This window comes from Symphalangus syndactylus, chromosome 15, assembly GCF_028878055.3.
Source record: "Symphalangus syndactylus isolate Jambi chromosome 15, NHGRI_mSymSyn1-v2.1_pri, whole genome shotgun sequence".
NCBI lineage: Eukaryota > Metazoa > Chordata > Mammalia > Primates > Hylobatidae > Symphalangus > Symphalangus syndactylus.
This window is the reverse complement of record NC_072437.2, coordinates 6,763,928-6,791,130: the sequence shown is the minus strand read 5'-3', so window position 1 is coordinate 6,791,130 and position 27,203 is coordinate 6,763,928. Positions and strand designations below refer to the sequence as shown.

The window sequence follows — 27,203 nt, the reverse complement described above, 5'->3', positions numbered from 1 at the left end:
AGATGATGACCCTGAGCTACTAAGAACAGGCTTCCTTCATGTCAGGACACAGAGACAAACATGCGCACCATGTAAGGGAAGGGAAGATGGTAAAGAGAAATTGGTGAACAAATGCTGCGGCCAGGCAGGCAGCGTGAATGAGCTGAGTGTGGCATCAGAAGGGTGGGAACTTGGTGCCGCTCAGCCTTGGCAGGCAGCTGCTAAGTAGGAATGCACAAACACTGGCCAGATCGTCTGATTTTTAAAAAGAAGCCAGAAATATGGACTTCTGTATAAAATTTTGTGATTTTTAAATGTTGGCAATATTCTTTGCTTTTTTTCTTTTTAATCCTGGGTAGGGTAAACCACCAGTTTCCAACTTCTGTACTAAAACATGTTCTCTAGATTTTTTATTTATTTATTTTTTTTGAGACGAGTCTTGCTCTGTCGCCCAGGCTAGAGTGCGGTGGCACGATCTCGGCTCACTGCAAGCTCCGCCTCCCGGGTCGACGCCATTCTCTTGCCTCAGCCTCCGGAGTAGCTGGGACTACAGGCGCCCACCAAGACACCCGGCTAATTTTTTGCATTTTTAGTAGAGACGGGGTTTCACCGTGTTAGCCAGGATGGTCTCGATCTCCTGACCTCGTGATCCGCCCGCCTCGACCTCCCAAAGTGCTGGGATTACAGGCGTGAGCCACTGTGCCTGGCCCCATGTTTTCTAGATTTTTAAAACTAAGATTTTGTTTTATATATTTATATGGAAATACAGAAAAGTGCCAGAAAAAGTGCCTATAATTTTCACTATTAACAAAATTATATAAAGTAAGAAGTAAAAGTAGCTCTAAGATCCCCTTCACTTCTCCGGTTTGCTGACGTGTGATAGAGGAGGGGCCACACAGGCGGAGGTCAACACGTGGAGGTCAGGTGAGCCCTGGAAGTGGGCAGGATTTGGAAGGACTGACAATGAGAAGAGCCTGCCCTCAGGTAGGAAGACAGGGTTGATTCTTATCTTCGTTTCAGTGGCAGCTGCACTCTTGCAGGCATGGTCCAGTTCTGTCTTTTGGTTTATGTGTCCGCTGAACATAACAAATCCTAGTGTAACCACAGCCCTACCCAAGAACATGATGAGACACAGCTCCCTAAGTTTTCCCCCTGAAAGTAACCAAAGAACTACTCTGACTTTGACACTTGTTACCCTTTCTAGCTTGTCTCTTTTCATATATATATGTATATATATATATATATATATATGTATATATATATATATATATATTGCATACATGAGTTTTGTCTTTTTGTTTTTAAACTTTATAAGAAGGATATGATATTATATGTGGGCGTTAGGGACATTTTACTTCATTCATTCTCACTTGTTATCATATTGTGGGAATACTCCTCACTTTATCTGGTGTCCTATAGTTGAACATTGAGCTGCCTTCCACTTTTTTGTTAGCGTAAACATTGATGCTGAGCATGATCCCTTGGACAGGTCCTGAATGTGAAATTGTTGGGTAGCAGGGTGTGCAAATATTCAACCTAATAGGATTGTGCCAAATTATTTTCAAAAGTGGCTGTATCAGCTCACACTCCTACTGGCCATGTGTAAGAGATGTAATTGGCCCACAGCCTTTCCAGTATTTGCTATTGTCAGACTTCTTAAAGTTTGCCTGTCATATGGGCATAAAATGATTTCTGACTGTGGTCTTGATCTGTATCTCCCTAATAATTAATGAGACCAAGAATCTTTGCATGTGTATATATATTGGCCCATCGACAACACTGACTCTTCTGAGCCATGAACAGCATATACCTTTATGTATTTAGTTCTTCTGTCTTTCAGTTGTATTTTATAGTATTGTGTTGTACACATTTTTCATTAGAGTTGTTCCTTGTATTTCATATTTTGTTCTATTGTTAACTCGGATATTGGTTTGATTTCTTTTGGATTGGTTTCTTACTTTTCATTGCTGTATTGTATATGTATAGAAAGGTGCAAATATCACAAGTTTACAGCTTGATGAATTTTCACTGGACTCACCTACTTAACCTAGACCCAGATCAATGAAACACAGCTTCCCCAGCACCCCAAGACCCCCTGTGTTCTCTTCCATTTATTTCCACTCCTACTCCCACCTTCCAACCAGCAGCCTCTGTCCCAACTAGATTCATTTTGCTTGTTTGGTACTTTATAATCATGGATCCACACAAAATGTAGTCTTTTGTGTCTTGCTACTCTTGCTCAAAACAGTATTTATGAGGAACTTTACCCCATTACTGCCTGTAGTTGTGGACAGTTCATTCCATTGCGTGACTCTATCAGAATTTGTCCTGTTGTCAGGGAGCATTGGGACAGGTCCCATTACACACAGTGTTGCCTATAGACACTCTAGAATATGTCTTTTGATAGACAAATGCATTGATTTCTCTTGGATATATTCCTGGGAGTGGAATTGCTGGACCATGGAGTAGTTGTATGTTTGACTTCATTAGGGAATGTAAGTCAGTTTTTCAAAAGAATTTTAACATTTAACACTCCCACCACCAATATATGACAGTTCCACTTGTGTCACGTTCTTTGCCAACATTTGATGTTGTCAATCCCTTACCTTTTAGCCATTCAGATGGGTACGAAATGGTATTTGCCTATGCTTTTAATTTGCATTTTCTGATTACTAAAGAGGCTGAGAACATTTTCACATGTTTCTTGGCCATTTGGATTTCTTCTTTACTATAGCTCAAGTCTTTTTGACAATCTTATAACTGAGTTATTTTTCTTTTATTTATTAACTTGTAGTTGTTCTTAATTGTTATGGATATTTCTTTGTTAGATATTAGTGTTGTAAATATTTCCCTAGTCTATGAATATTTTTTAAACTTGCTTTTGATGAGCAAGAGTTTAAAATCTTGAAAAAGTCCAAGTTATACATTTATTCTTTTATACTTGGTGCTATTTTTGCTCTATTTAAAAAATTCTTGCCTATCCCAAGGTACTGTTTTCTTCAAAACATCTAATTTTAGCTTTCATAATGCTAAAATTAATGTAATGTCATACAGTTTAATTTGGGGGTTTGGTGTGAGGTAGAGATCAAAGTTCATTTTTTTTTCCATATGAGATCCAGCTGATCCAGCACCATTTATTGAAAAGACTTTTCTTTTCCCGTTAATGGTATTGATGCCTTTGTTGAAAATAAAGTAAATATAATATGTGAGTCTATTTGGGGATTTTCTATTCTGTGTCATTGGTCTCTTTAGCTATATTTATTTATCCGTATGCCATCACTACACTCTCTTAATGTGGCATTGAAATCTGGTAGTACAAATCTTTCAACATTATTGTTCTTCAAGATTGTCTTGGAATTACTAGGTCTGTTGGTATTCTATATAAAATTTCAAGTTGGGTTGTCACTGGAAAATCCCAAACTACTTGTTGATTAAACAACACACTTGTAGATAAGACATGGCCTGAGTAGAAATTTCAAGAGAAATTTAAAAATCTTTCATTGACCTAAATGAAAATGAAAATACAACTTATCAAAATTTGTGGGGTGCAGCAAAAGCAGTGCTTAAAGGAGAACTTATGGCATTGACTGCTTATATTAGAAAAGAAGAAATGTCTAAAATCAATGGTCTAAGCCTCCACTTTAGTGCACTAGAAAAATATGAGTAAATTAAATTCAATGTAAGCAGAAGAAAAGAAATAATAAGAATTAGAGCAGAAACCAATGAAATGAAAACAGAAAAACAATAGCGAAAAGCAATAAAACTGAAAGATAGTTTTTTGAAAAGATTAATAAAATCCGTAAACTTCTAGCCAGGCTAAGGAAAAAACAGAGAAGACAGAAATTGCTAATACCCAAAATGAAAGAGGGGCCATTAGACCTCATATAGAACTCATGGACATTAAAGGGGTAATAAAGGCATACGACGAACAACTCTGTGCCTGCAAATTTGGTATCCTAGATGAAATGGACTAGTTCCTTGGAAGACACAATCTGCCAAAACTCACACAAAAATAGACAATTTGAATAGACCTAAATCTATTAAAGAAATTGAATCAATAATGAATAACAGAAAGCACCAGGCTCAGATAGGTGCAGTAGTAAATTTTACTAAACATTTAAGGAATAAATTATACTACTTCTCTACAATCTTTTCCAGAAGATAAAAGCAGAGGAATATGTTTTAATTTATTCTGTGAGGCCAGCATTAACATAATACCAAAACTAGACAAAGACATTACAAGAAAAGAAAACTACAGACTCGTCTCTCTTATGAACATAAATGCAACAGTCTTCAATAAAATACTAGCAAATCAGACTGGGTGTGGTGGCTCGAGCCTGTAATCCCAGCATTTTGGGAGGCCGAGACGGGTGGATCACCTGAGGTCAGGAGTTTGAGACCAGCCTGGCCAATGTGGTGAAACCCCATTTCTACTAAAAATACAAAAATTAGCCAGGCATGGTGGTGGGCACCTGTAATCCCAGCTACTGGGGAGAGTGAGGCAGGAAAATCACTTGAACCGGGAGGCAGATGTTGCAGTGAGCCAAGATTGCACCATTGCACTCTGGCCTGGGAGACAAGAGTGAAACACTGTCTCAAAAACAAAACAAAACAAACCAAACAAAAATACAAAAAAAAAAAAAACCTAGCAAATCAAATCCAGCAATGTATAAAAATAATTATACACCATGAAGAAATGGAATTTATAACCATGACCAAGTGGTATCTATCCAGGTCTGCAAGATTGGTTCAACATTTAAAAATCAATTAGTGCTATCACATTACATTAGGAGAAAAATCACATGATCATATCAATAGATGTAGAAAAAGCACCTGACAAAATCCAACAATTATTTACGATTAAAAAAAAAAACTCAGTAAACTAAGAATAGAGGGAAACTTCTTCACTTGATAAAGATATCTACAGAAAACCTACAGCTAACATCATACATCATATTTAGAAACTAGATCTTTCCTGCTGAGATCAGGATCAAGGCAAGGATGTTCCTTCTCACCAATCCTTTTTCAACATTGTACTAGAAGTTCTAGCAAGCACAAGAAGACAATAAAATGAAATAAAATGTATACAGATTGGGAAGGAGAAAACAAAGCTTTCTTAGTTACCAGACTGCCTGGTTGTGTATGTAGAAAATCCAAAAGAATTGTCAAAAACTCCTGAAACTAATAAGCAATTATAGCAAGATTGTAGGATATAACAAAAATAAATTGCGTTTCTATATGCCAGTAAAAAAAAGTGGAACTTCAAATTTAAAACGCACTACTATCTACAGTAATACTAAAAAAGAATGAAGTACTTAGGTTTAAATCTAACAAAATACATACAACATCTATATGAGGAAAAACACAAAACTCTGGTGAAAGAACTCAAAGAAAAGCTAAATAAATGAGAGACATCCCATGTTCATGGATAGAAAGACTTAATATTGTCAGAATGTCAGTTCTTCCCAACTTCATCTCTAGTATAGATTGAATGCAATCAATCTATAAACTCAACAGTAAGAAAATGAACAATTTGATTAAGAAATGGGCAACTGGGGCTGGGCGCGGTGGCTCATGCCTATAATCCCAGCACTTTGGGAGGCCAAGGTGGGTGGATCACAAGGTCAAGAGATTGAGACCATCCTGGCCAACATGGTGAAACCCCATCTCTACTAAAAATACAAAAATTAGCTGGGTGTGGTGGCGCATGCCTGTGGTCCCAGCTACTTGGGAGGCTGAGGCAGGAGAATCGCTTGAATCCGAGAGGTGGAGGTTGCAGTAAGCCAAGATCCTGCCACTGCACTCCAGCCTGGTGACAGAGTGAGACTCCATCTCAACAAAAAAAAAAAAAGAAAGAAATGGGCAAACTGGCATGGTGGCTCATGCCTGTAATCTCAGCACTTTGGGAGGCCGAGGCAGGCAGATCACTTGAGGTTGGGAGTTTGAGACCAGCTGGACTGGTAAAACTCCATCTCTACTGAAAATTCAAAAATTAGCTGGGTGTGGTGGCGTGCACCTATGCTCGGGAGGCTGAGGCAGAAGAATCACTTGAACCCAGGAGGCAGAGTTTGCAGTGAGCTGAGATTGTGCCACTGCACTCCAGCCTGGGCAACAGAGCAAGACTCCATCTTGAAAAAAAAAAAAAAAAGAAATGGGCAAAATACCTGAACAGACACCTCACCAAAGAAGCTATACAGATGGCAAAGATGATGAGCATATGAAAAGATGCTTCATATCATATGTCATCAGGGAAGTACTAATTAAAACAGCAATGAGATACCACCACACACCTATTAGATTGGCAAACAACCAAATTGCCGACACCACCAAACGCTGGTAATGATGTGAATCAGCAGGAACTGTCATGCATTGCTGGTGAGAATATAAAATAGTATAACCACTTTGGAAGACAGTTTGGAGTTTCTGACAAAACTAACAGCTGGGCACGGTGGCTCACGCCTGTAATCCCAGCACTTTGGGAGGCCAAGGCAGGCGGATCACCTGAGGTCAGGAGTTCGAGACCAGCCTGACCCACATGGAGAAACCTCGTCTCTACTAAAATACAAAAAAATTAGCCAGGCATGGTGGCGCATGCCTGTAATCCCAGCTACTTGGGAGGCTGAGGTCAGAGAATTGCTTGAACCCAGGAGGCAGAGGTTGTGGTGAGCCAAGATCGCGCCATTGCATTCCAGCCTGGGCAATGAGTGAAACTCCGTCTCAAAAAATAAAAAATTAAAAAATAAACAAAACTAAACATACACTTACCATGTGATCCAGCAATTGTGCTCCTTGGTATTTACCAAAATGAATCAAAAACTTATGTCCACATAAAATTCTACACGTGGGTGTTTATAGCAGTTTTATTTATAATTGCCAAAAGTTGGAAGCAACCAAGATGTCCTTCAATAAGTGAGTGGATAAACAAACTGTGATACATCCAGATAATGGAATATTATTCAGTACTAAAAAGAAATGAGCTATCGGGCTATGAAAACACATGGAGAAACTTTAAGTGCATATTACTAAGTAAAAGAAGCCAATCTGCTGGGGGCAGTGGCTCATGTCTGTAATCCTAGCACTTTGGGAGGCCAAGGTAAGTGGATCACCTGAGGTCAGGAGTTTGAGACCAGCCTGGCCAACATGGCGAAACCCCGTCTCTACTAAAAATACAAAAATTAGCCAACGTGGTGGCATGCACCTGAAATCGCAGCTATTTGGGAGGCTGAGACAGGAGGCTCACTTGAATCCAGGAGATGGAGGTTGCAGTCAGCTGAGATTGCACCACTGCACTCCAGCCTGGGTGACAGAGCGAGACTCTCTCTCAAAAAAAAAAAAAAAAAAGCCAATCTAAAAAGGCTACAACTATATGATTCCAACTCCACGACATTCTAGAAAAGGCAAAACAATGGAGACAGTTAAAAGATCAGTGGTTGCCAGGAATTAGAAGGGAGGGAGGGATAAAATGACAGAGCACAGAAGATTTTTAGGGCAGTGCAATTATTTTCCATGGTACTATAATTGTGGATACATGTCATTATACATTTGTCCAAACCATAGAATGTACAACACCAAGAATGAACTCTAATGTAAACTATGAACTATGGATGATAATGATGTGTCAGTGTGGGTTAATTGATTGTAACAAATGCACCACTCTGGAAGGATGTTGAGGAGTCTGTGGGTAGGGAGAAAGAAAGAAGGTATATAAGGACTCTCTGTACTTTCTGCTCAGTTTTGCTGTGAACTTAATAATGCTCTTAGTAAAGTCCGGTTATTAAAAAATTAGTTGTCAACTTCTACCAAAAAAAAAAAAAGCTGAGATTCTGATTGGGATTGCATTGAATCCATAGGTTAGTTTGGGGAGAAGGGCTATCTTAACACTATTGTGTCTTCTAATCCACGAATATGTTGTATCTCCAATATTTTTGGTCTACTTTAGATTTGTAAAGCAATATTTTGTATTTTTTCAAAATAACTTTTACACATCTAAATTAATTCCTAATTAGTTGCTGTTTTTCATGCCATCATAAATATTCTTAAATGACATGAAAATATTGTTAGGCCGGGCGCGGTGGCTCACGCTTGTAATCCCAGCACTTTGGGAGGCCGAGGTGGGCAGATCACGAGGTCAGGAGATCGAGACCACGGTGAAACCCCGTCTGTACTAAAAATACAAAAAAATTAGCCGGGCGTGGTGGCGGGCGCCTGTAGTCCCAGCTACTCGGAGAGGCTGAGGCAGGAGAATGGCGTGAACCCGGGAGGCAGAGCTTGCAGTGAGCAGAGATTGCGCCACTGCACTCCAGCCTGGGCGACAGAGCGAGACTCCGTCTCAAAAAAAAAAAAAAAATATTTTTAAAATATATTATCCAATAGTTTGCTGGTATATAGAAATGTAAGTAATGTTATTTTGCATTGAACTTGTATTTAGAGAGTCTTGTAACTTTACTGATTAACTTTAATTGAGTCCTTGGTGCTCCAGGTCTGCAATCATCATCTGAGAATAAAAAGAATTTTACCTCTTCCTATTCAATATTTGTGCCTTTTTATTTCTTTTTCTTGTCTTGTTGCACTGGTTAGGACTTTCTGTTTCATTTGAATAGAAATGGGATTTTCTCTTAATTATATTGCAAATTTCAAAACACAGAGAGATTGAACAAATAGTAAAATACACAACATACATTAAGCAGTTTTTAAAAATCATTTTGCCATATTCGTTCTCTCTCCTCCCCTTCTCTCTCTCTCTCCCATATGAAAGTACATACACAAAAACACACACTTTTGTCTGAACCACTTAAAAATAGTCAAAATAATGACACTTAGTATCTAAATTCATCATTGTGCTTTTTCTAAGAATAAAAATAATCTCCCAAACTACCAAAATGCCATTATCACATTTAGCAAAATAATAATTTTTTCCTTCTTTTACCTAATATTTGGAATATGTAAGGTCTTTCCCCATTGTCCTCAAAATATCCTTTATAGCTTTTTTAGAAATAGTTTTGAGATATAATTTACATACCATGCAATTCACCCAGTTACAGTACATGATGGTATCTTTGTATATTATTAATTTTTAAAATTAAATTAATAATTTAAAAATTCAGAACCAGTTCACTGTTCTGAACTGGGGTATATTAATAATTTTTTAAAACTATGGTATATATATGTGTGTGTTTATGTATATCTTGCCATTTTAACCATTTCAAGTGTAAAATTCAGTGGTATTAATTACATTCACAGTGTTACTAATTATTTCCAACATTTTTCATCACCCCTAACAGTGCTTTGTAATCATTGAGGAGTAACCACCTACCCACAGTCACTGGTAACTGCTAATTTACTTTTTGTCTCTAAGAATTTACCTAATCTGGATATTTCATATAAGTGGAATCACACCGTATTTGTCCTTTTGTGTCTGGCTTACTTTACTTAGCATAATGTTTTAATGGTTCACCCATGTTATAGCATATATCAGAATTTCATTCCCTTATATGGCTGAATAATAATCCATTACTTGTACATGCTATGTTTTGTTTATCCATTTGTCTGTTGATGGGCACTTAGGGTCTTTCCATCTTTTGACTATTGTGATTAATGCTGCAGCGAACATTGGCATACCATGTCAAACATACATGCTTGTGTGTGTATATGTGTATATATAGTTGTTCCTTAGTATCCATGAAGGATTGGTCCCAGGATCCTCTGTGATACCAAAATCCATGGATGCTAAAGTCCCTTTTTTAAAATGGCATAGTATTTGCATATAACCTAAACACACCCTCCTGTGTATTTTAAATCATCTGTAGATCACTTATAATACATAATGTAATATAAATGCTATAAAATAGTTATTAGACTGTATTTAGGGAATAATGACAAGAAGAAAAAGTCTGTACATGTTCAGTACAGATGCAACCTTTGTAGGTCTAAATAAATTTTTAATACAAGGTTGGTTGAATCCATGGATGTGGAATCCACAGATACAAAGGGTCGACTGCATATTGTTCTATTAATGTGATGTGTTACATTGATTATCTTATGTTGAACCATCTTTGCATTTGTGGAATAAATCTCACTTGGTCATTGTGTGTAATATGATGAAAGATACGAGTCTACAAATCCAAGAAGTTCCATGAACTTCAGGTAGGATAAACTCAAAGAAACCCACACCAAGATACATAATCAAACTCAAAAGACAAAGAGAATTTTGAAAGCAGCAGGCGAAGTGATTTGTCACTTATAATGGATTTTCAGTAAGATTAATAGCCAATTTCTAGTTAGAAATCATGGAAGCCCAATGCCTCGTGGAATGATACATTTAAAGTGAAGGGGGGAAAAAAAACACTGCAAAAAAAGCCAAACCCTGCCAATCTGTAAATTCTATAGCTGGAAAAACTACCCTTCAAAAACGAGGGAAATATTAAGACATTCTCCAGAAAAACAAAAGCTGAGGAGTTTGTTACCACTAGACCTGCCCTGCAGGAAATGCTAAAGGAGAGATCCTTCAAGGTTGAAATGGAAGGACACCCGATAGTAACTAGGTGAAGAAATAAAGATCTTTGGTAAATACATGGTAAGTACATGGGCAAGTAGAAAAGCCGTTATTATTATATTTTTGGTTTATAACTCCACTCTTTTATTTCCTACATGATTTAAAAGACAAATATATAAAAATAATTTTAAATCTATGTTACTGGGCAGAAAATGTATAAAGATGTAAATGGATTAAACTCCTCAGTCAAAAGTTATAGACTGGCAAAATGAATTAAAAAACGCATTTTATATGCTGTCCACAAAAGACTCACTTTAGATCTAAGGACATTCATAGGTTGAAAGTGAAAGGATAAAACAAGATATTCATGCAACTAGTAACCAAAAGAGAGGAAGAGTGGCTATACTAATATCAGCATAGATTTTGAGTCAAAACTGTCATGAGTAACAAAGAAGGATATATATAAAAGGGACAACTTTTGAAAAGGTCAATTCACAAAGAAGATACAACAATCATAAATATATATGTACGAAATATCAGAGCTTCTAAATATACAAACATTGACAGAATTTAAGGGAGAAATAGACAACTCTATAATAATAGTAGGAGACTTCAGTGCCCAACTATAGATGTTGAATAGAACAAACAGACAGGAGATCAATAAAAAAATAAAGGACTTGAACAACACTATAGCGCACCTGGACCTAACAGGCATACATAGAACATGCCACTAACAAATGGCAGGATACAATTTTTTCTCAAGTGCACCTGGAACATTCTCCAGGGTACAGTCCCTGGAGACATTTCCTATACCTTATGAGATAGCAGTGCATTAAATAATAAGTCTTACTTGGAGTTTATTTATTGCCATGCTTCCTAGTTACTCATCAACCCAGTAAGCAGGTCAATCCATTGAAGAATTTTTTAAGCAAGAAGCAGCATGACCTAATTTATTTATTTCTCTCTCTCTCCCTCCTTCCCTCCCTCCCTCCCTCCCTTCCTTCCCTCCCTCCCTCCTTCTTTCCTTCCTTCCTTCCTCTCTGTCTTTCTTTCTTTCCTCCCTCCCTTTCTTCCTTCCAAGTCCCACTGTGTCACCCAGGCTAGAGTGCGGTGGTGTGATCACTGGTCTCAAACAATCCTCTGCCTCAGCCTTCCAAGTACCTGGGATTACAAGTATGTGCCACCACATTTGACTAATTTTTTTTTTTGAGATGCAGTCTCGCTCTGTTGCCCAGGCTGGAGTGCAGTGGCAGGATCTTGGCTCACTGGAAGCTCTGCTTCCCGTGTTCATGCCATTCCCCTGCTTCAGCCTCCCCAGTAGCTGGGACTACCCAGAGTTGTGTCTGGCACTTAGCCCACCACCACGCCTGGCTAACTTTTTTTTTGTATTTTTAGTAGAGATGGGGTTTCACCATGTTAGCCAGGATGGTCTACATCTCCTGACCTTGTGATCCACCTGCCTCAACCTCCCAAAGTGCTGGAATTACAGGCATGAGCCACCGCGCCTGGCCCATGCTTAGTTAATTTTTTAAAAATTTTTGGTAGAGACAAAGTCTTGCTACATTGCCCAGCCTGGTCTCAGACTCTTGGCCTCAAGCAATCTTCTTGCCTTGGCCTTCCAAAGTCCTGGGATTACAGGTGTGAGCCACCATGCCCGGCCTAATCTCCAATTTTAAAATATCACTCTGCTGAATAGATAGCCGATAGATTATACAAGATTGGATGAAGGGAGTGATTTTTATAGTCCTCAATGGAGAGGATGCTATCTTGGCCAGGGTAGTAGCAGAGGAGATGGAAAAACAGAGGAATTAAAGATATGTCAAGTTGGTACGTGGTTGGAGTGAGGGCAAATGAAGTATTTGGCTTCTAGGTTTCTGTATGAACGACTGGGTGGATGTCTTAGTCTGTTTGGGCTGCATATAAACAACTGAAATTTAAGTCTCATGAGGGTCTTGCTTGCTGGTTCATAGACAGCCATCTTTCTGCAGCATCCTCATGTACTGGAAGGGGCACAATGGTTCTTCTTGAGCCTCTTTTATCAGGGTTGCGCATTGCAGGCTGTTGCCCTCCAGGCAGCTCCTTGTGTTTAGAAAATGCACCTCAACACGGTGGGAGGCAGGTGCCCCCTCCCACCATTGAAGATGCACTACTACTTTGCTGCCATCCAGAGTGGGAAAGCTAGGGGCTGGAGGACGCACAGCCCTTGGAAAGCTCCCAGGCAGGATGTGAGTCTGGAGCACAGCGCTCTGATGAGATCTGGCGCAGACTCATTCTAGCATCTGTTCAGTGTCCTGGTTCTGTCTGGACCGGCTGCTTGGTTCCTGCTTGCATTGCTTTTTTTTTTTTTTTAATCCTTTTGAAAGGGAGTCTTGCTCTGTCACCCAGGCTGGAATGCAGTGGCGCGATCTAGGCTCACTGCAACCTCCACCTCCCAGGTTCAAACAATTCTCTTGCCTTAACCTCCTGAATAGCTGGGATTACAGGTGCCCACTACCAGGCCCGGCTAATTTTTTTTGTATTTTTAGTAGAGACGGAGTTTCACCATGTTGGCCAGCTGGTCTCAAAAAGAGACCTTGTCTCCCAAAGTGCTGAGATTACAGGCGTGAGCCACCGCACCCGGCCTGCTGCGTTGTTTCTGAGCTAGCACCTTGATTAGCACTGATCCTGCAGTGGCCTGCTTTTAGCTCATGCTGGCCATGGTTTGTTTGCACCAGGACCCTTGGTTCTTCATCTTCTATCTGATGTCTTATCTCAGATATCTTTCTCCAATCGATCCTCCTCACCTCTCTGAAACATGAGTCTCTCTTGATCAATCAGAAGAAACTGCCAATTGTCTCCCAATATCTGTTCTCCACATTATTCTTTTGTAGATCTTTAAATGCTTAGGCAGTCATATGGCCCAGGGTAATGACTCTATTTCCAGCATCTTATAGGTCAATGTGGCCATGAGCTAAGTTCTGGATAATGGGACAAACTGCTAAGAGCATTTTCCAAAACTGATCTGTTTCTGTCTGTGCGCGCGCGTGCACGCACACACACACACACTCAGACACACCTGTGTACTCAGCTGGTCATAGTCTCTCTCAATTGTCACCTTTTCCATGAAGGGTTGCCAACTGTGTGCAGGGAGAAATCATTGTTTTGTGCTTCCATACCCGCCTTCCCAATCGTGAATATGAGCTTGTCCCACCAGGTCACATCCATTATAATTGCAGGTGCATCTGTCTCTCCAGTTTGACTCTGGGCAGTCTCTTATTAATCTGCGTAATATCAGCACCCAGAGTTGTGTCTGGCACTTAGTAGGAGCTCAGAAATGCTTGCGGAGGGAGGAATGCAAGGAAGGCAAGGGCTTCAAAACTGGTTTTGTCTTCTTATTAACAAACTATATTTATCCACTTATTTCTCAGTTAAAGGAACTTGCACATCACGGAGGCTAAGACCATTTATCCACAGTGATATGATGCCCCATCATTTCAGCATTAGTGTCCAGCGGATGCTAAGATACTTCTGTGAATCCATAAGAGGAGTGGGCAGGCAGCAGAAAAATGCCCAAAGGCACTCAGTTGCATGTGAGGCCACATTTCTCAAACAAAATTATTCTGTAGGCTCCTGGTGCTGGCTTCACCTTGGGCTGATGACAAATGGGTGCTGTGGGGAAAGGAGATGATGCCAGGAGAACATAGATCTTTCAACCTGAAATCATGGGACTCCACAGAACATCACCTGACATCATCTTAGCCAGAGCGAAGCAAGCCGCAGGGCAGGCACACTTCAGGAGAATCGTGGAGTCCATCGCCAAGATGCCAAGGGGTCTCTCATTGCAAAAGCCAGAGAAGATTCCAGACAAGGGAACGTGTCTAAGGAGTAGGCAAAATTGGTCGATTGGGGTAAATTCGACTTTTATAAATTTGGTGATGATCTTCTAGAATTTGTCAGCTCCAAGGGGTGATTTTGAAAGAACTGTGGTTTCAGACTATAAATGAATGCGATAGTCTTTAAGACAGAAATAATATCATAGCATGCTAATGTGGCAGGATCACAACTGACCTTCCTTCCAAGAGGGAGAACTTGGGATTTGACCGGGAATTTTAAAAAGGAGCAATAATGCAGTAGGAGATAGACAAAAATGTCTTTGTTTCTGGGGGTGGTGGGGGGACTTAGGAGTGTTGATCTGCGTGAGCAAAGGAGAGCCACACGGGACAGACCTGGAGGTTGGGAAAGCACACAGATTTTCCTGTGTTTTATGATACACTCAAATACACAGAGCAAAGTTTTCTAGAGATGCCTTTATTGACATTTTACCAAAGATCAAGAAAATGCCACTTACGCATATCCAGGAATATTATTTTTTAACTTTCCCAATAAATTCCATGAGTCCCTGCCTCCTGCTTGTCCTCCCACTGAAGGCCTCTTGTCATGGTGATGGAAGAAGGCAGAACATAGGAGATGGTTGGAGAAAAGACCAATGTCATCGAGGAGGGAAACAAAAGACAATCTGGATATGTAATCAGCAGATTTAGAATTAAAACAGGATTAGAAAATTCTCTTTCTCTGAAAGAGAGGACAGTTTAATGGGGGTGTGGAATTGGTGGGGAGAGTTTGTACCATGCCTGGAGACTCTGGAGCAGACACACACACAGCTTTTTGGAGATGAAGACTTTTCCTGGGAAGGACACGTTCACTTCTAGTAAAACACAGCACAGGCCATTTCCATGTAATATTTGGGACGGTAGCTGAATCTGGTGCCCACATGCACAAAACAAGACAGTATCTGGCCCGAACCATAGGGCTGAACCCAGCCTCTGGCATGTGGTGCAAGTCAACACCTGAATGAGTGCATCATTCAAAGAACCTTGTCTCCTAAACAGCCCAGACTCCAGATACGGGGAGGCCAAAGGCTTAGATAAATTCTGAGGGTTATGGGCTTATTTAGGAAGTTTGCATTTCAGCAACCCAGTCGAGAGACTGCAAGGCAAGGTGGTGGCTAAAAATACTTGGATCATCAACCAAAATTTTAGAGGGAATTCTGTTAACATTTGTTAAGAGAAACGAGGGCTTTCTGTGGAACATGTGGCTATGGAGAGGAAAAAGGGAGTAACTTTTTGCCCTTTTCCGAAGCCACACAGAGCCCCGAGAGCATTCATTGCTGCAGCGCCTCATGCGCGTTCGGAGTATCTCAGTACAGTGATTTTTGTGCAGAAATTTCTTTGAATAATATTAGTTATCAACCATATAAACATTGTTGAATTATCAGAATCCTGAATTTGTGGGGAAGACGTTTAAGACCCCAATCTTGGACCGTACGTGTGTATCCTCCTAACTGGAGCCCCCAGGTCTTAGGGAGAAGTCCCCAGAGGCCGGGAGGGTGTCACTGTTGCCATCAGGGCTCAAATACTGAAATTTAGGAACACATAAAGAATTCCTGTGAAACAGAAGGAACGGACCTAGGAAGATAGGGCCATTTGAGGAACATCAGTGTTCTCTAAGTATCTATTTGTGTGAACCAGCTCGCAGAAAGTGAGCGTTTCTGATAGTCTTCGAAGAAGAAACGGGTGCTAATTTATAAGCAGTTTAAGCCAGGTGACCAGAGCTTTAGGGGGTGTGGCCTTGCCTGAGGGGCAGGAGTGGCCAAAATCAGCATAAAACGTGCAAAGTGGGCTGTCATGTAATAATACACCGCACAGGCAGAGAGGCCTTTGGTCAGCTCCTCAAGTCCTCTGTAGACGTTCCTTAACCTCGGCACGCACCATCCTCTGCCGCCTGCTGTGGCCCTGAACTTCGGACTCTTCTCTGGCCTAGCCCGCCCTTGGCTGGGGTGCTCGGGCCTGGCCCTAGCGGAGGGGCCCTCCAGGGTGGATTAAGTCTCCAAGACTCGGGGACCACCAGGCTCACCTTGCAGTGAAACTGTTTCTGGAGTTTTCCTGTCCCTGCTTTCCCTCCCGAGTCCCGGGCCAGGCTGCCTCCAGCGGGCACCAAGGACGCCCAGAATTGTTGGGAATCTGGGCAGAGGCCCGTCTTGGGCTTGGAGGCCACCAGCTCCAGCAGAGGCAGCGGCCTCTGTGTCACACACGCAACACACCTGCTCTCCTCCATGTGTCCACATACACACGCCTATGCACACACCTGCTCTCCATACATGCACAGCCCCACACACAGTCGGCCCTTTATGTACACACACACTCGTGCACACAAGCGGCCCCCCTCCTCCGTGCATACAGGCGCGCACACAGCTGGCTCTCCTCTGTGCGCACACACACTCAAGCACACACCCGGCCCCGCTCTTCCAAGTGCACACACACTCCTGCACACACTAGTCCCTGCTTCCCCCACACACACTCGTGCACACAGCCGGCACTTTCTGCTCCCTGCACACACTAGTCCCTGCTGCCCCACACACACTCGTGCACACAGCCGGCACTCTCTGCTCCCTGCACACACTCACACATCCTGACATACTCGGCCCCCTACCTGCTGCCCCATGTGCACACACACCAGCGTACACACCAGTCCCTGCTCCCTCACATGCACACACACTAGTGCACACACTAGTCCCTGCTCCCCCACGTGCACACACACTCTTGCACACAGCCGGCCCCACTCCCCCACGTGCACACACCAGCCCCCGCTCCCCTACATGCACACACACACGTGCAAATAGCCGGCCTCGCTCCCCCATGTGCACACACACTCTTGCACACAGCCGACCACCTCGCTCTCCGGACACACACCGTCACAGGCGCGCACAGGCGCGCACAGACGCAGCCCCTTGGCCTCCAAGCGCACGCCGCGCGCGCGCACTGCCCGTCCCGGCGCAGGCCCCGGCTCCATCTCCGCACGCGCACGCGCACACACGGACACGCGCGCACAGCCCCTCCCCGCTCTCCCAGGGCGCGCAGCACTGGCGGGAGGAGCGGGAGACCGAGGAGCAGCAGAGGAGGAGGAGGAGGGCGCCGAAGGCGCGAAAAGGCGCGCAGGCGCGCTGCGCGGAGCGGGCCCGCCGCCGCCCACGTCACCGCGCCGCGCGCACGTCACGCCGGCCCGACGCTCGGCCAGGGTGAGCCCCGCGTCCCGGCGCCGCTCGGCCCAGGGCAGGGACCCCGCCACGGCCGGGACCGCCCGGCCCGGCCCCCGCCCGCGCCTCCCCGCGCCGCCCCGCGCCCCGCACCGCGCCCTCTCCGCGTCCCCGCCCGCGCGGCCGGACCGGGCAGCCAGGTGCGGGCGGGCAGGGGATGCCGCGGGAGCCGCGGGCGGGGGCCGGGGGTGCGGGCGGGACCCCCGGCCACCCCATTCCGTGCCCCGGCCGCGTGTAGGCGCCGCGCGGCCCCGACCCGCGGCCTCCCGCGCCCTGCGCGCTCCTGTGCCTCGGGGACCCCGCGCGCTCGGCGCTGGTGGGGGCTCCCCAGGTGACCGCGGGGCGGGGGTCCCGGGCCCGGCCCTCCCGGCCGACTGCAGCGCCGGCGCCCCGCGTTGGAGGTGGGGCCGGGGCCGGGGCTGGGGCCAGGGTCTGCCGGAGCGCGCAGGGCGGGGGAGGGGAGGCCGCCCCACGGCGGCCCGCGGGGACCCGGTTCCGGCGCGCGCGGGAGGTGCCTCGTGCGGAGGCGGCCCGAGGCCTAGTGACAGGCGCGCGGCGCGGACCCCGGAAGCCCACCTGTCAGAGTTACCGGTCAGCCGGGCGGGCGCCGCCGGGGTCTGGGGTGGACGCCGCGAGCCTGCACGTTGCGCCGGGACCCCGGGGCTGCGCCCAGGTGGGTGGTGGGGCCCCCCTGCAGCGGCGGGAGGGAGGCGCTGCGCCCTGGCTGCCGGGGCTCGGCCCCACCCTCGGCCGCTGGGCGGGCCGTCGGGGACCTGGGGGTCGTGGTGGTGACCCTGCGGGCCCGCGGGCCACTTTTCCGCAGGGGGCATTTCCGTCTGGCGAGGCGACTTAAAATTCTGAGTGTGGGAGTCGGTTTGGCCAGCTCCGCTCTCAGGATGGAGGGTGCCTTTGGGAAGGAAGGTCCACGTTTCCTTTGAGATGTGTTATTTAACTTCTTTTTTCATTCTTACTTATTTCTTGTTTTTCCTTACTTTTGTTTTTACCAGAAAAATCATTTTTCTTCTCTGGGAAGGCGAACATTTGTAGCATTGATTTCCCGGATCTGGTAACATGGCAAAAGATGTAAGTATGTTTGCTTCATGCTGCACACGAATGTTTGCCTCGCACTAAATTCTTTGTAGTTCTCTGCCTTTATTTCAGAATGACAACACATAAGCTACAGTAGTGTTTACTTTCAGACTTTTAAAGCGTCTGAAGCGGGATGAAGGTGAAAGATGGAAGGATCTGATCTCTGATGCTGCGCTCACCACCCGCAAATTGTGGCCTTGGATACCACACTGTGCAGTTGGGTGGTGATGGGGTGGTGCCTTCTGACTTTTTTCTTATCTTTACCGACTGTGTTAATTGATAATTTTAAATAAACGCCTTAATTAAATTGAGGTGGAGGGTGTTGCAGCACCGCAGCGAATCCTGCATTTCTTGGGGGGGCTTCCACATGAGACGCTGGACGGGGGCCAGGCTCAGGGCTCAGGCTGTAGCCACCTGCTGGCACCTGTCTTCCTACAGAGGAAGTTAATTCCACTTGGGTGGACTAAGAGCTAAGCACTTGTTTTGGCCACTTTTTTTTCTCAGAAGGATGAGATTTCGTGATTTGTGAAATCTGGTAAAAAATGCTATTTAGCCTGCTTTGTAGTTGTCATGAAACTATAGAATATTTTGAAAAATTTTTAAACTTGTGTGGGGAAAGAGGCTTTTAAGGCCAGAAATTTAGTCTATTTTATTGGTGTGCGGTTCTTTACAGTGCACCGTGCTTGGTAATGTTAGTCACTGAAACACCAGCTGGATTCTTTAGTGTTTCCCACCGCGCATCGCTCCGTAACTGAGTGAAAGGGGCTGTTGATGTGTTTACCTACTTACTGCACAGAGTTGGAAACAGGCGGCACATGCTGCCTCTGCCTGAGGTACATCTGTAGCGAAAATGCATCCAGAGTGTGGAGCCCTCTCCATTAGCACAGAGGTTTCAGTGGTCCCTGCGAGGCCTTTTGGGGTGTCTGCCCTCCCTGACCTGCGACCAGGCATGTCAGACAGCATCCCTGCCTTCAAGCACTGTTGTCTGCTTTAGAGAGGGCGTATGAGCACCCAGGTGGACCCAGTGTGGGGTTTTTGAAGTCATATCTGGGTGTGCTGCAAGACTACTTTTATCCTCTCCACCGTGCCTGTCCGTACCATGCCCTGACCTCGTGCGTGCATGCACTCAGAACGCCAGATGTGGGCATATGCTCAGCACGCAGCCATGTTCATTATGTCTCCTCACGGTGAGGAGCTGGGCCCAGGGCCTCGGTTAGAGCACGCTTCTGGTGTTGTGTGGTTTCCTGTGTGGTTTCCTCGATGGTTCTCAAACACGCTTTGATACATAATGGATGGTGTCTCCGGGGCTGTCTTTCATTCCCCCTTGATTTCATTGGCACTGTCTGTGAGCAGCATGCAGTGTGAGGCTGAGGGTAGGGGGCATACAGAAAGGTGGTCGGGCCCTGCAGGACCCTGAATGCTCCATCCAGTGTGGGCACCTGAGACGCAGCATTTGTCAGGGGCTGCATAGGCACAGGGGCTGGGGGTTCACCTTGCACTCAGGGATTGTGATCTGAGTTGGGGATTGGCGCTGGGAGGAGAGTAGGATCCTACAGCTGGTGAGGCCTTCCCTGCTCAATGCCTGGGAGTGGTCAGGAGTGCTGGGTCTGGCTGGAAAGTGAGGTTGTGAACAAGTCAAGGAATTTGATGTTTTCGCTAGCTCTTTTTTTTTTTTTTTGAGACAGAGTCACGCTCTGTCTCCCAAGCTGGAGTGCAGTGGCGCGATCTTGGCTCACTGCAACCTCTGCCTCCTGGGTTTAAGCAATCCTCCCGCCTCAGCCTCCCAAGAAGCTAGGATTACAGGCGTGTGCCAGCATGCTTGGCAAATTTTTTTTGTATTTTTAGTAGAGATGGGGTTTCACCATGTTGGCCAGGCTGGTCTTGAGCTCCTGACCTCAATAATCCACCCGCCTTATAGGTGTGAGCCACCGCGCCCGGCCTAGCTAACTCTTTTAAGTAGAGGTGTGACATTTGAGTCTTGAAAAGATGATGCTGGCAGCTTTTGCGGAAGGGAAGATCAATAACCAGTTAGGTGGTTTTTTTTGTTTTGTTTTGTTTTTTTGAGACGGAGTTTTGCTCTTGTTGCCCAGGCTAGAGTGCAATGGCATGACCTTGGCTCACTGTGACTTTGGCCTTCTGGGTTCAAGCAATTCTCCTCAGCCTCCCGAATAGCTGGGATTACAGGCGTGCCACCACACCCAGCTAATTTTTTGTTAGTAGACATGGGGTTTCACCATGTTGGCCAGGCTTGTCTTGAACTCCTGACCTCAGGTGATCCACCTACCTCGGTCTCCCAAAGTACTGGGATTACAGGCATGAGCCACGGTATCCAGCCCACCAGTTAGGTTTTCGAAAGCACTGGTACTGCAGTAAAACCACAGGTGTACGTCAAAAGCCCTTATGCTGGGGGAAAGCTGTGCCACTTGGGTTGAAGGAGGCAGGCCTCCAGCTTCTAAGAGCCCTGTAGAGGGCCATGAGGGGCCACAGGATGCTGGGAGCTGGAGCTAGGCCCTGGTAGTCAACATGGTGGAGGAGAAACAAGGCCACCCGGGACCTGAGGCTGGAAGGTTCTGGAGAGAACACGAGAAAAACAACTCCGGCGCTTCCAACCTCAAGTAGGGCACAGGGAGACAAGCAGGTGGGAAAAGGCCACAAATGGCTCCATGTGAGTGAGGGGCAGAAAGAAGAGGATGAGGTCAGTCCTCTGGGGGTGTCATCTTTGAACAGCAGTTGACAGGCCGTGGGTATGAAGGTCTACATGGCAAGGACTACACACGAGGGAGGAGAGAGGTACTCTGGGAAGTTTGCAGAGTGGGTAGGAAATGACTGCGGAGCAGTGAGGACAGTGATCAGTGATGGTGCAGTAGGTGGAGAGTGAGTGGTGGTGGACTAGGTGGAGAGTGAGTGTGGTGGTGTTGGAGTGGGGGGAGAGTGAGTGGTGATGGTGTTGTAGGTGGAGAGTGAGTGGTGATGGTGTTGTAGGTGGAGAGTGAGTGGTGGTGGTAGATGGGTTGGAGAGTGAGTGGTGATGGTGTTGTGGGTGGAGAGTGAGTGATGGTAGTGTTGGGAGTGGAGAGTGAGTGGTGGTGGTGGAGTTGGTAGAGTGAGTGGTGGAGGTAGATGGGATGGAGAGTGAGTGGTGGTGGTGTTGTAGGTGGAGAGTGGTGATGGTGGAGTTGGTAGAGAGTGTGTGGTGATGGTAGTGTTGTGGGTGGAGAGTGAGTGGTGATGGTGGTAGACTGGAGGAGAGTGAGTGTGGTGATGGTGTTGTGGGTGGAGAGTGGTGGTGGTGTTGTAGGTGGAGAGTGGTGGTGGTGGAGTTGGTAGAGAGTGAGTGGTGATGGTGTTGTGGGTGGATAGTGAGTGGTGATGGTGGTAGACTGGAGGAGAGTGAGTGTGGTGATGGTGTTGTGGGTGGAGAGTGAGTGATGGTAGTGATGGGATGGAGAGTGAGTGGTGGTGGTGGAGTTGGTAGAGTGAGTGGTGGTGGTAGATGGGATGGAGAGTGAGTGGTGGTGGTGTTGTGGGTGGAGAGTGGTGGTGGTGGAGTTGGTAGAGTAAGTGGTGGAGGTAGATGGGATGGAGAGTGAGTGGTGGTAGATGGGATGGAGAGTGGGTGGTGATGGTGTTGTGGGTGGAGAGTGGTGGTGGTGGAGTTGGTAGAGTGAGTGGTGGAGGTAGATGGGATGGAGAGTGAGTGGTGGTGGTGTTGTAGGTGGAGAGTGGTGGTGGTGGAGTTGGTAGAGTGAGTGGTGGTGGTAGATGGGATGGAGAGTGGGTGGTGGTGGTGGAGTTGGTAGAGTGAGTGGTGGTGGTAGATGGGATGGAGAGTGAGTGGTGGTGGTGTTGTGGGTGGAGAGTGGTGGTGGTGGAGTTGGTAGAGTGAGTGGTGGAGGTAGATGGGATGGAGAGTGAGTGGTGGTGGTGTTGTGGGTGGAGAGTGGTGGTGGTGGAGTTGGTAGAGTGAGTGGTGGAGGTAGATGGGATGGAGAGTGAGTGGTGGTGGTGTTGTGGGTGGAGAGTGGTGGTGGTGGAGTTGGTAGAGAGTGTGTGGTGATGGTAGTGTTGTGGGTGGATAGTGAGTGGTGATGGTGGTAGACTGGAGGAGAGTGAGTGTGGTGATGGTGTTGTGGGTGGAGAGTGGTGATGGTAGGTTGGGATGGAGAGTGAGTGGTGGTGGTGGAGTTGGTAGAGTGAGTGGTGGTGGTAGATGGGATGGAGAGTGAGTGGTGGTGGTGTTGTGGGTGGAGAGTGGTGGTGGTGGAGTTGGTAGAGTGAGTGGTGGTGGTAGATGGGATGGAGAGTGAGTGGTGGTGGTGTTGTGGGTGGAGAGTGGTGGTGGTGGAGTTGGTAGAGTGAGTGGTGGAGGTAGATGGGATGGAGAGTGAGTGGTGGTGGTGTTGTAGGTGGAGAGTGGTGGTGGTGGAGTTGGTAGAGTGAGTGGTGGTGGTAGATGGGATGGAGAGTGAGTGGTGGTGGTGTTGTAGGTGGAGAGTGGTGGTGGTGGAGTTGGTAGAGTGAGTGGTGGAGGTAGATGGGATGGAGAGTGAGTGGTGGTGGTGTTGTGGGTGGAGAGTGGTGGTGGTGGAGTTGGTAGAGAGTGTGTGGTGATGGTAGTGTTGTGGGTGGAGAGTGTGTGGTGATGGTGTTGTGGGTGGATAGTGAGTGGTGATGGTGGTAGACTGGAGGAGAGTGAGTGTGGTGATGGTGTTGTGGGTGGAGAGTGACTGGTGGTGCTGGAGTGGGTGATGTAGGGTCACAGGAGGAGGAAACAGCCTAGAAGGTGGCTGCCTTTGGTGTTCCTTGAGTGGGCCCAGCTGGAGAAATGATGAGAAGGATGAGGTTTCTGCTCTCTTGCTCAGGGACTTTTTATTTTATTTTACTTATTTGAATTAAAATGGTAAATTCAAATGGAATATTTCTCTTTATACTCTGTTAAGTGGGAGAATGTGGAGAACAGGAGTCAGCTGCCGTACAGCCACCTGGCTGGTGCCAGGAACTGAGCCCTGGTCTTGCCCAGCAGGAGCGCTGGCATAGCATGGGTCACTTACAGAAATTTATTATCAAGATTATGGGCTGCTCTTGGCAATTTGGGGAGGATTTCCTGGCTGTGGGGACTGTCTGTTTCCATGCCTGGCCCACCCTGTCTGTGATAGCCTCGGGCGCAGTCCTGTCTTAAGTTTGGAGACACCCTGGGAGGTCCGTACGGACTCTTTTGAGTTTCTGAACTGTCCTTGAAACATCTCAGGCCCTCCCCCTCAGGGCCTAGAGAGGCTGTCCTCTGGTTCCTGAGTGGGGTGGCTGTGACCCGCGGATCTGTGGGCTCCCATTGCAGGTACGGGTTGTGCTCGGACCCGTCCTCAGATTCAGTCTTGGAAGGTGCTTTGGCGCCTCCTGTAGAGTCGGACAGGCCCTTGTCACGAGTCAGTCCAGCTGCAGGGGCTCAAGTCGTTCTAGAGCTGGGCTGGCAGGGCCCTTCGGTGAGGGAGTGGGGCCTGGCACTGGCATCTCGGCCTGCGGCCAAGTTTCCTGCCTGCCCAGGCAGCGTGACCCTTGGTGGGATCAGGCAGAGCTGTGCCTCTCCTCTCCCCACCTCGGAAGATCCTGTCGTCACACACGATTGTCCAGTGTCTTGAAGGTTTGTAACTGGGAAGGCGGGCAGATGATGAATTAATCAAACATTACAGGGATGCTTTTGCTGTGAGACATTGGGACGTAGCCTGTGTGGGACTGTTTCTGGGGTCCTGTTTGCCCCTCCAGGCTCCTCCTGCCGTTGGTAAAGATGCAGGGAATCTGAACTTGCTCTTGGGCTGTGCGGGGACTTGGTCCTGGTCAGCTCCCTGTGCAGAAAACGTGGCTGTGGATGTCACTGCCTGGCATTCACGTGCCTTGGTTGTGAAAGCCGTTCTGTGGTGCCTGTTTGTGTCCTGTGAGTTTTTGGGGAAATCCTGAAAGTGAGAGCTGGGGACCAAAGAGAACTGTGTGCGCCTCACCATGGAGGCGCCTGAGTGATGCTGTCATGAAGCCCTGCTAATGCCAAGAGGGGACCAATGAGCTCCTCTAAGGGTCTGCCACCAGGTGTCCTTTTACAGACCTGGACGGTGAAGTTCAGGCCTGAAGAGGTGAACCTGATGCAGCAACAGACTGCTGTTTCCTTCAGTGCTTGAAGAAATGAGTTCTGGGAACAGGATTCAGCAACTCAGGCCTTTTGTCCTCATAAAGAAACAACTTCACAGTTGAGGTTAAGAAGTTGTCAGTTTAGCCCCCTCAGGTTTAAGTGTTGAAGAAATCTATGATGATGTGCTTGTTTTTACAACAGTCTTTTCATATTTCAGGATTTTTTTTTCTACATAGGATGAGGTTAGAGAAACTGAAGGAATATTAAAAATTAGAAAATTATAGGTTGGGCCGGGCACAGTGGCTCACGCCCGTAATCCCAGCGCTTTGGGAGGCCGAGGCAGTTGGATCACAAGGTCAGAAGATTGAGACCATCCTGGCTAACAGGGTGAAACCCCATCTCCACTAAAAATACAAAAAATTAGCCGGGCGTCTGTAGTCCCAGCTACTGGGGAGGCTGAGGTGGAGAATGGTGTGAACTCGGGAGGCGGAGCTTGCAGTGAGCTGAGATTGCGCCACTGCACTCCAGCCTGGGTGACAGAGCGAGACTCCGTCTCAAAAAAAAAAAAAAAAAATTACAGGTTAATTAAAAGTTTTGCCCCTGCCAGGTGCGGTGGCTCATGCCTGTAATCCCGGAGGCCAAGGTGGGTGGATCACCTGAGGTCAGGAGTTCGAAACCAGTCTGGCCAACATGGCGAAACCCTGTCTCTACTAAACATACAAAAATTAGCCGGGCGTGGTGGCGGGCGCCTGTAATCTCAGCTACTCATGAGGCTGAGGAGGAGAATTGCTTAAACCCGGGAGGCGGAGGTTGCAGTGAGCCGAGATCACGCCATTGCACTCCAGCCTGGGTGACAAGAGCAAGACTTCGTCTCAAAAAAAAAAAAAAAGAAAAAAGTTTTGCCCCTAAGAATGCTTTAAAAGAGGTATTATAGGAACATCTGATATAAAATTCAAAAAGTAAAAAGGGATTTCTTTTTTCTTACATAATCAGCTCTTTGTTAGCTCTTTACTTTTGGTATTTGGAAGCAATGTCTGGAGTTCACTGTGTAAGAATTGGAAACCTTACCTTTGGTGCACAGCTTGATTTGCAGTAGAACTGTTAGGTGCTCTTTAGGGGATGTTAAAAACTTTTCCTTCTTGGTATTTACCTTAAAAAATATTTTGTTGTAGAACAATTAGAAAATCCAGATTTGCAGCTGATATTTAGCTTGACTTACAGTGTGGCTTTCTGCTGTTTGTCATAAGAGATTAGATTTGTCAAGTTTTGCTCAGAGAGGAGGCCTGGCAGCAGCAGGTGGCCTAGACTACCTGTGGGGATGGATCTGCGGGGGGAAGGGCGGGTGTCAGCGTTGGCTGAATTAGAGGACCAATTACAGGACCCCTCATCCCCCCGGCATCTTCTTACTCACATGACTCTGGTTGTTCAGGTACTGGCCATGCACTGCCGTCTGTATCTTTGTGCGTAGCCCAGGCCTGGGAAAGCGTCTGCCCTTTGTACCTTTTTCCTGGCTGGCTGAGATTCCCGCAGCATCCCGACTCCGCTTCAGGGCTCCTGTGGGGACATGGCTTATGGCTTTTAAGTTGTCGCACAGTTCATGGGCACTATTCACATGTGCTGCAGGTAATTTTGAGACTCAAGGATGAAGAGTTGTATCTGCCTCTTCCCGTTAGAGTCTTTTATGTGAATCCTGTCTGTTTGTTTGTTTGAGAGAGTTTTGCTCCTGTTGCCCAGGCTGGAGTGCAATGGTGCGATCTTGGCTCACCGCAACCTCTGCCTCCTGGGTTCAAGCGATTCTCCAACCTCAGCCTCCCAAGTAGCTGGGATTACAGGCATGCGCCACCATACCCTGCTAATTTTTTGTATTTTTAGTAGAGACGGAGTTCCTTCATGTTGGTCAGGCTGGTCTCGAACTCCCGACCTCAGGTGATCCGCCTACCTCGGCCTCCCAGAGTGCTGGGGTTACAGGCGTGAGCCACCGCGCCCGGCTGTGAATCCTGTTTTCACATGGTCCAGTTTCTAAGGGATTCTGGTCTGATGAGTGAAACCCTTGTGTGTCCCCTGTGGCTTTGAGATACAGTATGTTTTAACACAGGTGCTTGCCCTGTGCACCCTGGTCTCCTGTTCAATAACATCACGTCACTGGGGTCTGAGTCGAAAAGAGAGTGTGATCCGCTCCAGTGGATGGGGAAGCAGGAGAGGGTCAGAAACCTGAATGGGTCAGCCCAGAATCCAGTATTGCCAACACGTCCCTGGCCCTCCCCTCCTGCCCAGGTGACGGGTGTGGCGTATGCTGGTCCTCAGCCCTGCCCAGGTGACAGGTGTGCTGTATGCGGGTCCTCAGCCATACCCAGGTGTCAGGTGTGGTGCGTGCGGGTCCTCAGCCCTGCCCAGGTGACAGGTGTGGTGTATGCTGGTCCTCAGCCCTTCCCAGGAGACAGTTGTGGTGTCTG

At 46.5% G+C, this 27,203-nt stretch overlaps 1 protein-coding gene across 10 annotated transcripts in view; it reads left to right on the top strand.

The window, feature by feature from the left end:
• Window positions 1-17,303: 17,303 nt before the first annotated feature.
• TFDP1 (transcription factor Dp-1) overlaps window positions 17,304-27,203 on the top strand; it is a 55,722-nt gene continuing 45,822 nt past the window's right edge. For 3 of the 10 annotated variants that reach the window (XM_063618586.1, XM_063618583.1, XM_055244214.2), the window contains exons 1-2: window positions 17,547-17,683; window positions 18,551-18,626. In XM_063618586.1, coding sequence (XP_063474656.1) covers window positions 18,615-18,626 — 12 coding nt within the window. In that variant the 5' untranslated portion in view covers window positions 17,547-17,683; window positions 18,551-18,614. Of the gene's footprint in view, window positions 17,526-17,546; window positions 17,684-17,814; window positions 17,945-18,043; window positions 18,217-18,550; window positions 18,627-27,203 lie in introns of those variants that run through there. The other 7 variants (XM_063618585.1, XM_055244215.2, XM_063618584.1 and 4 more) reach the window with 5 other exon arrangements.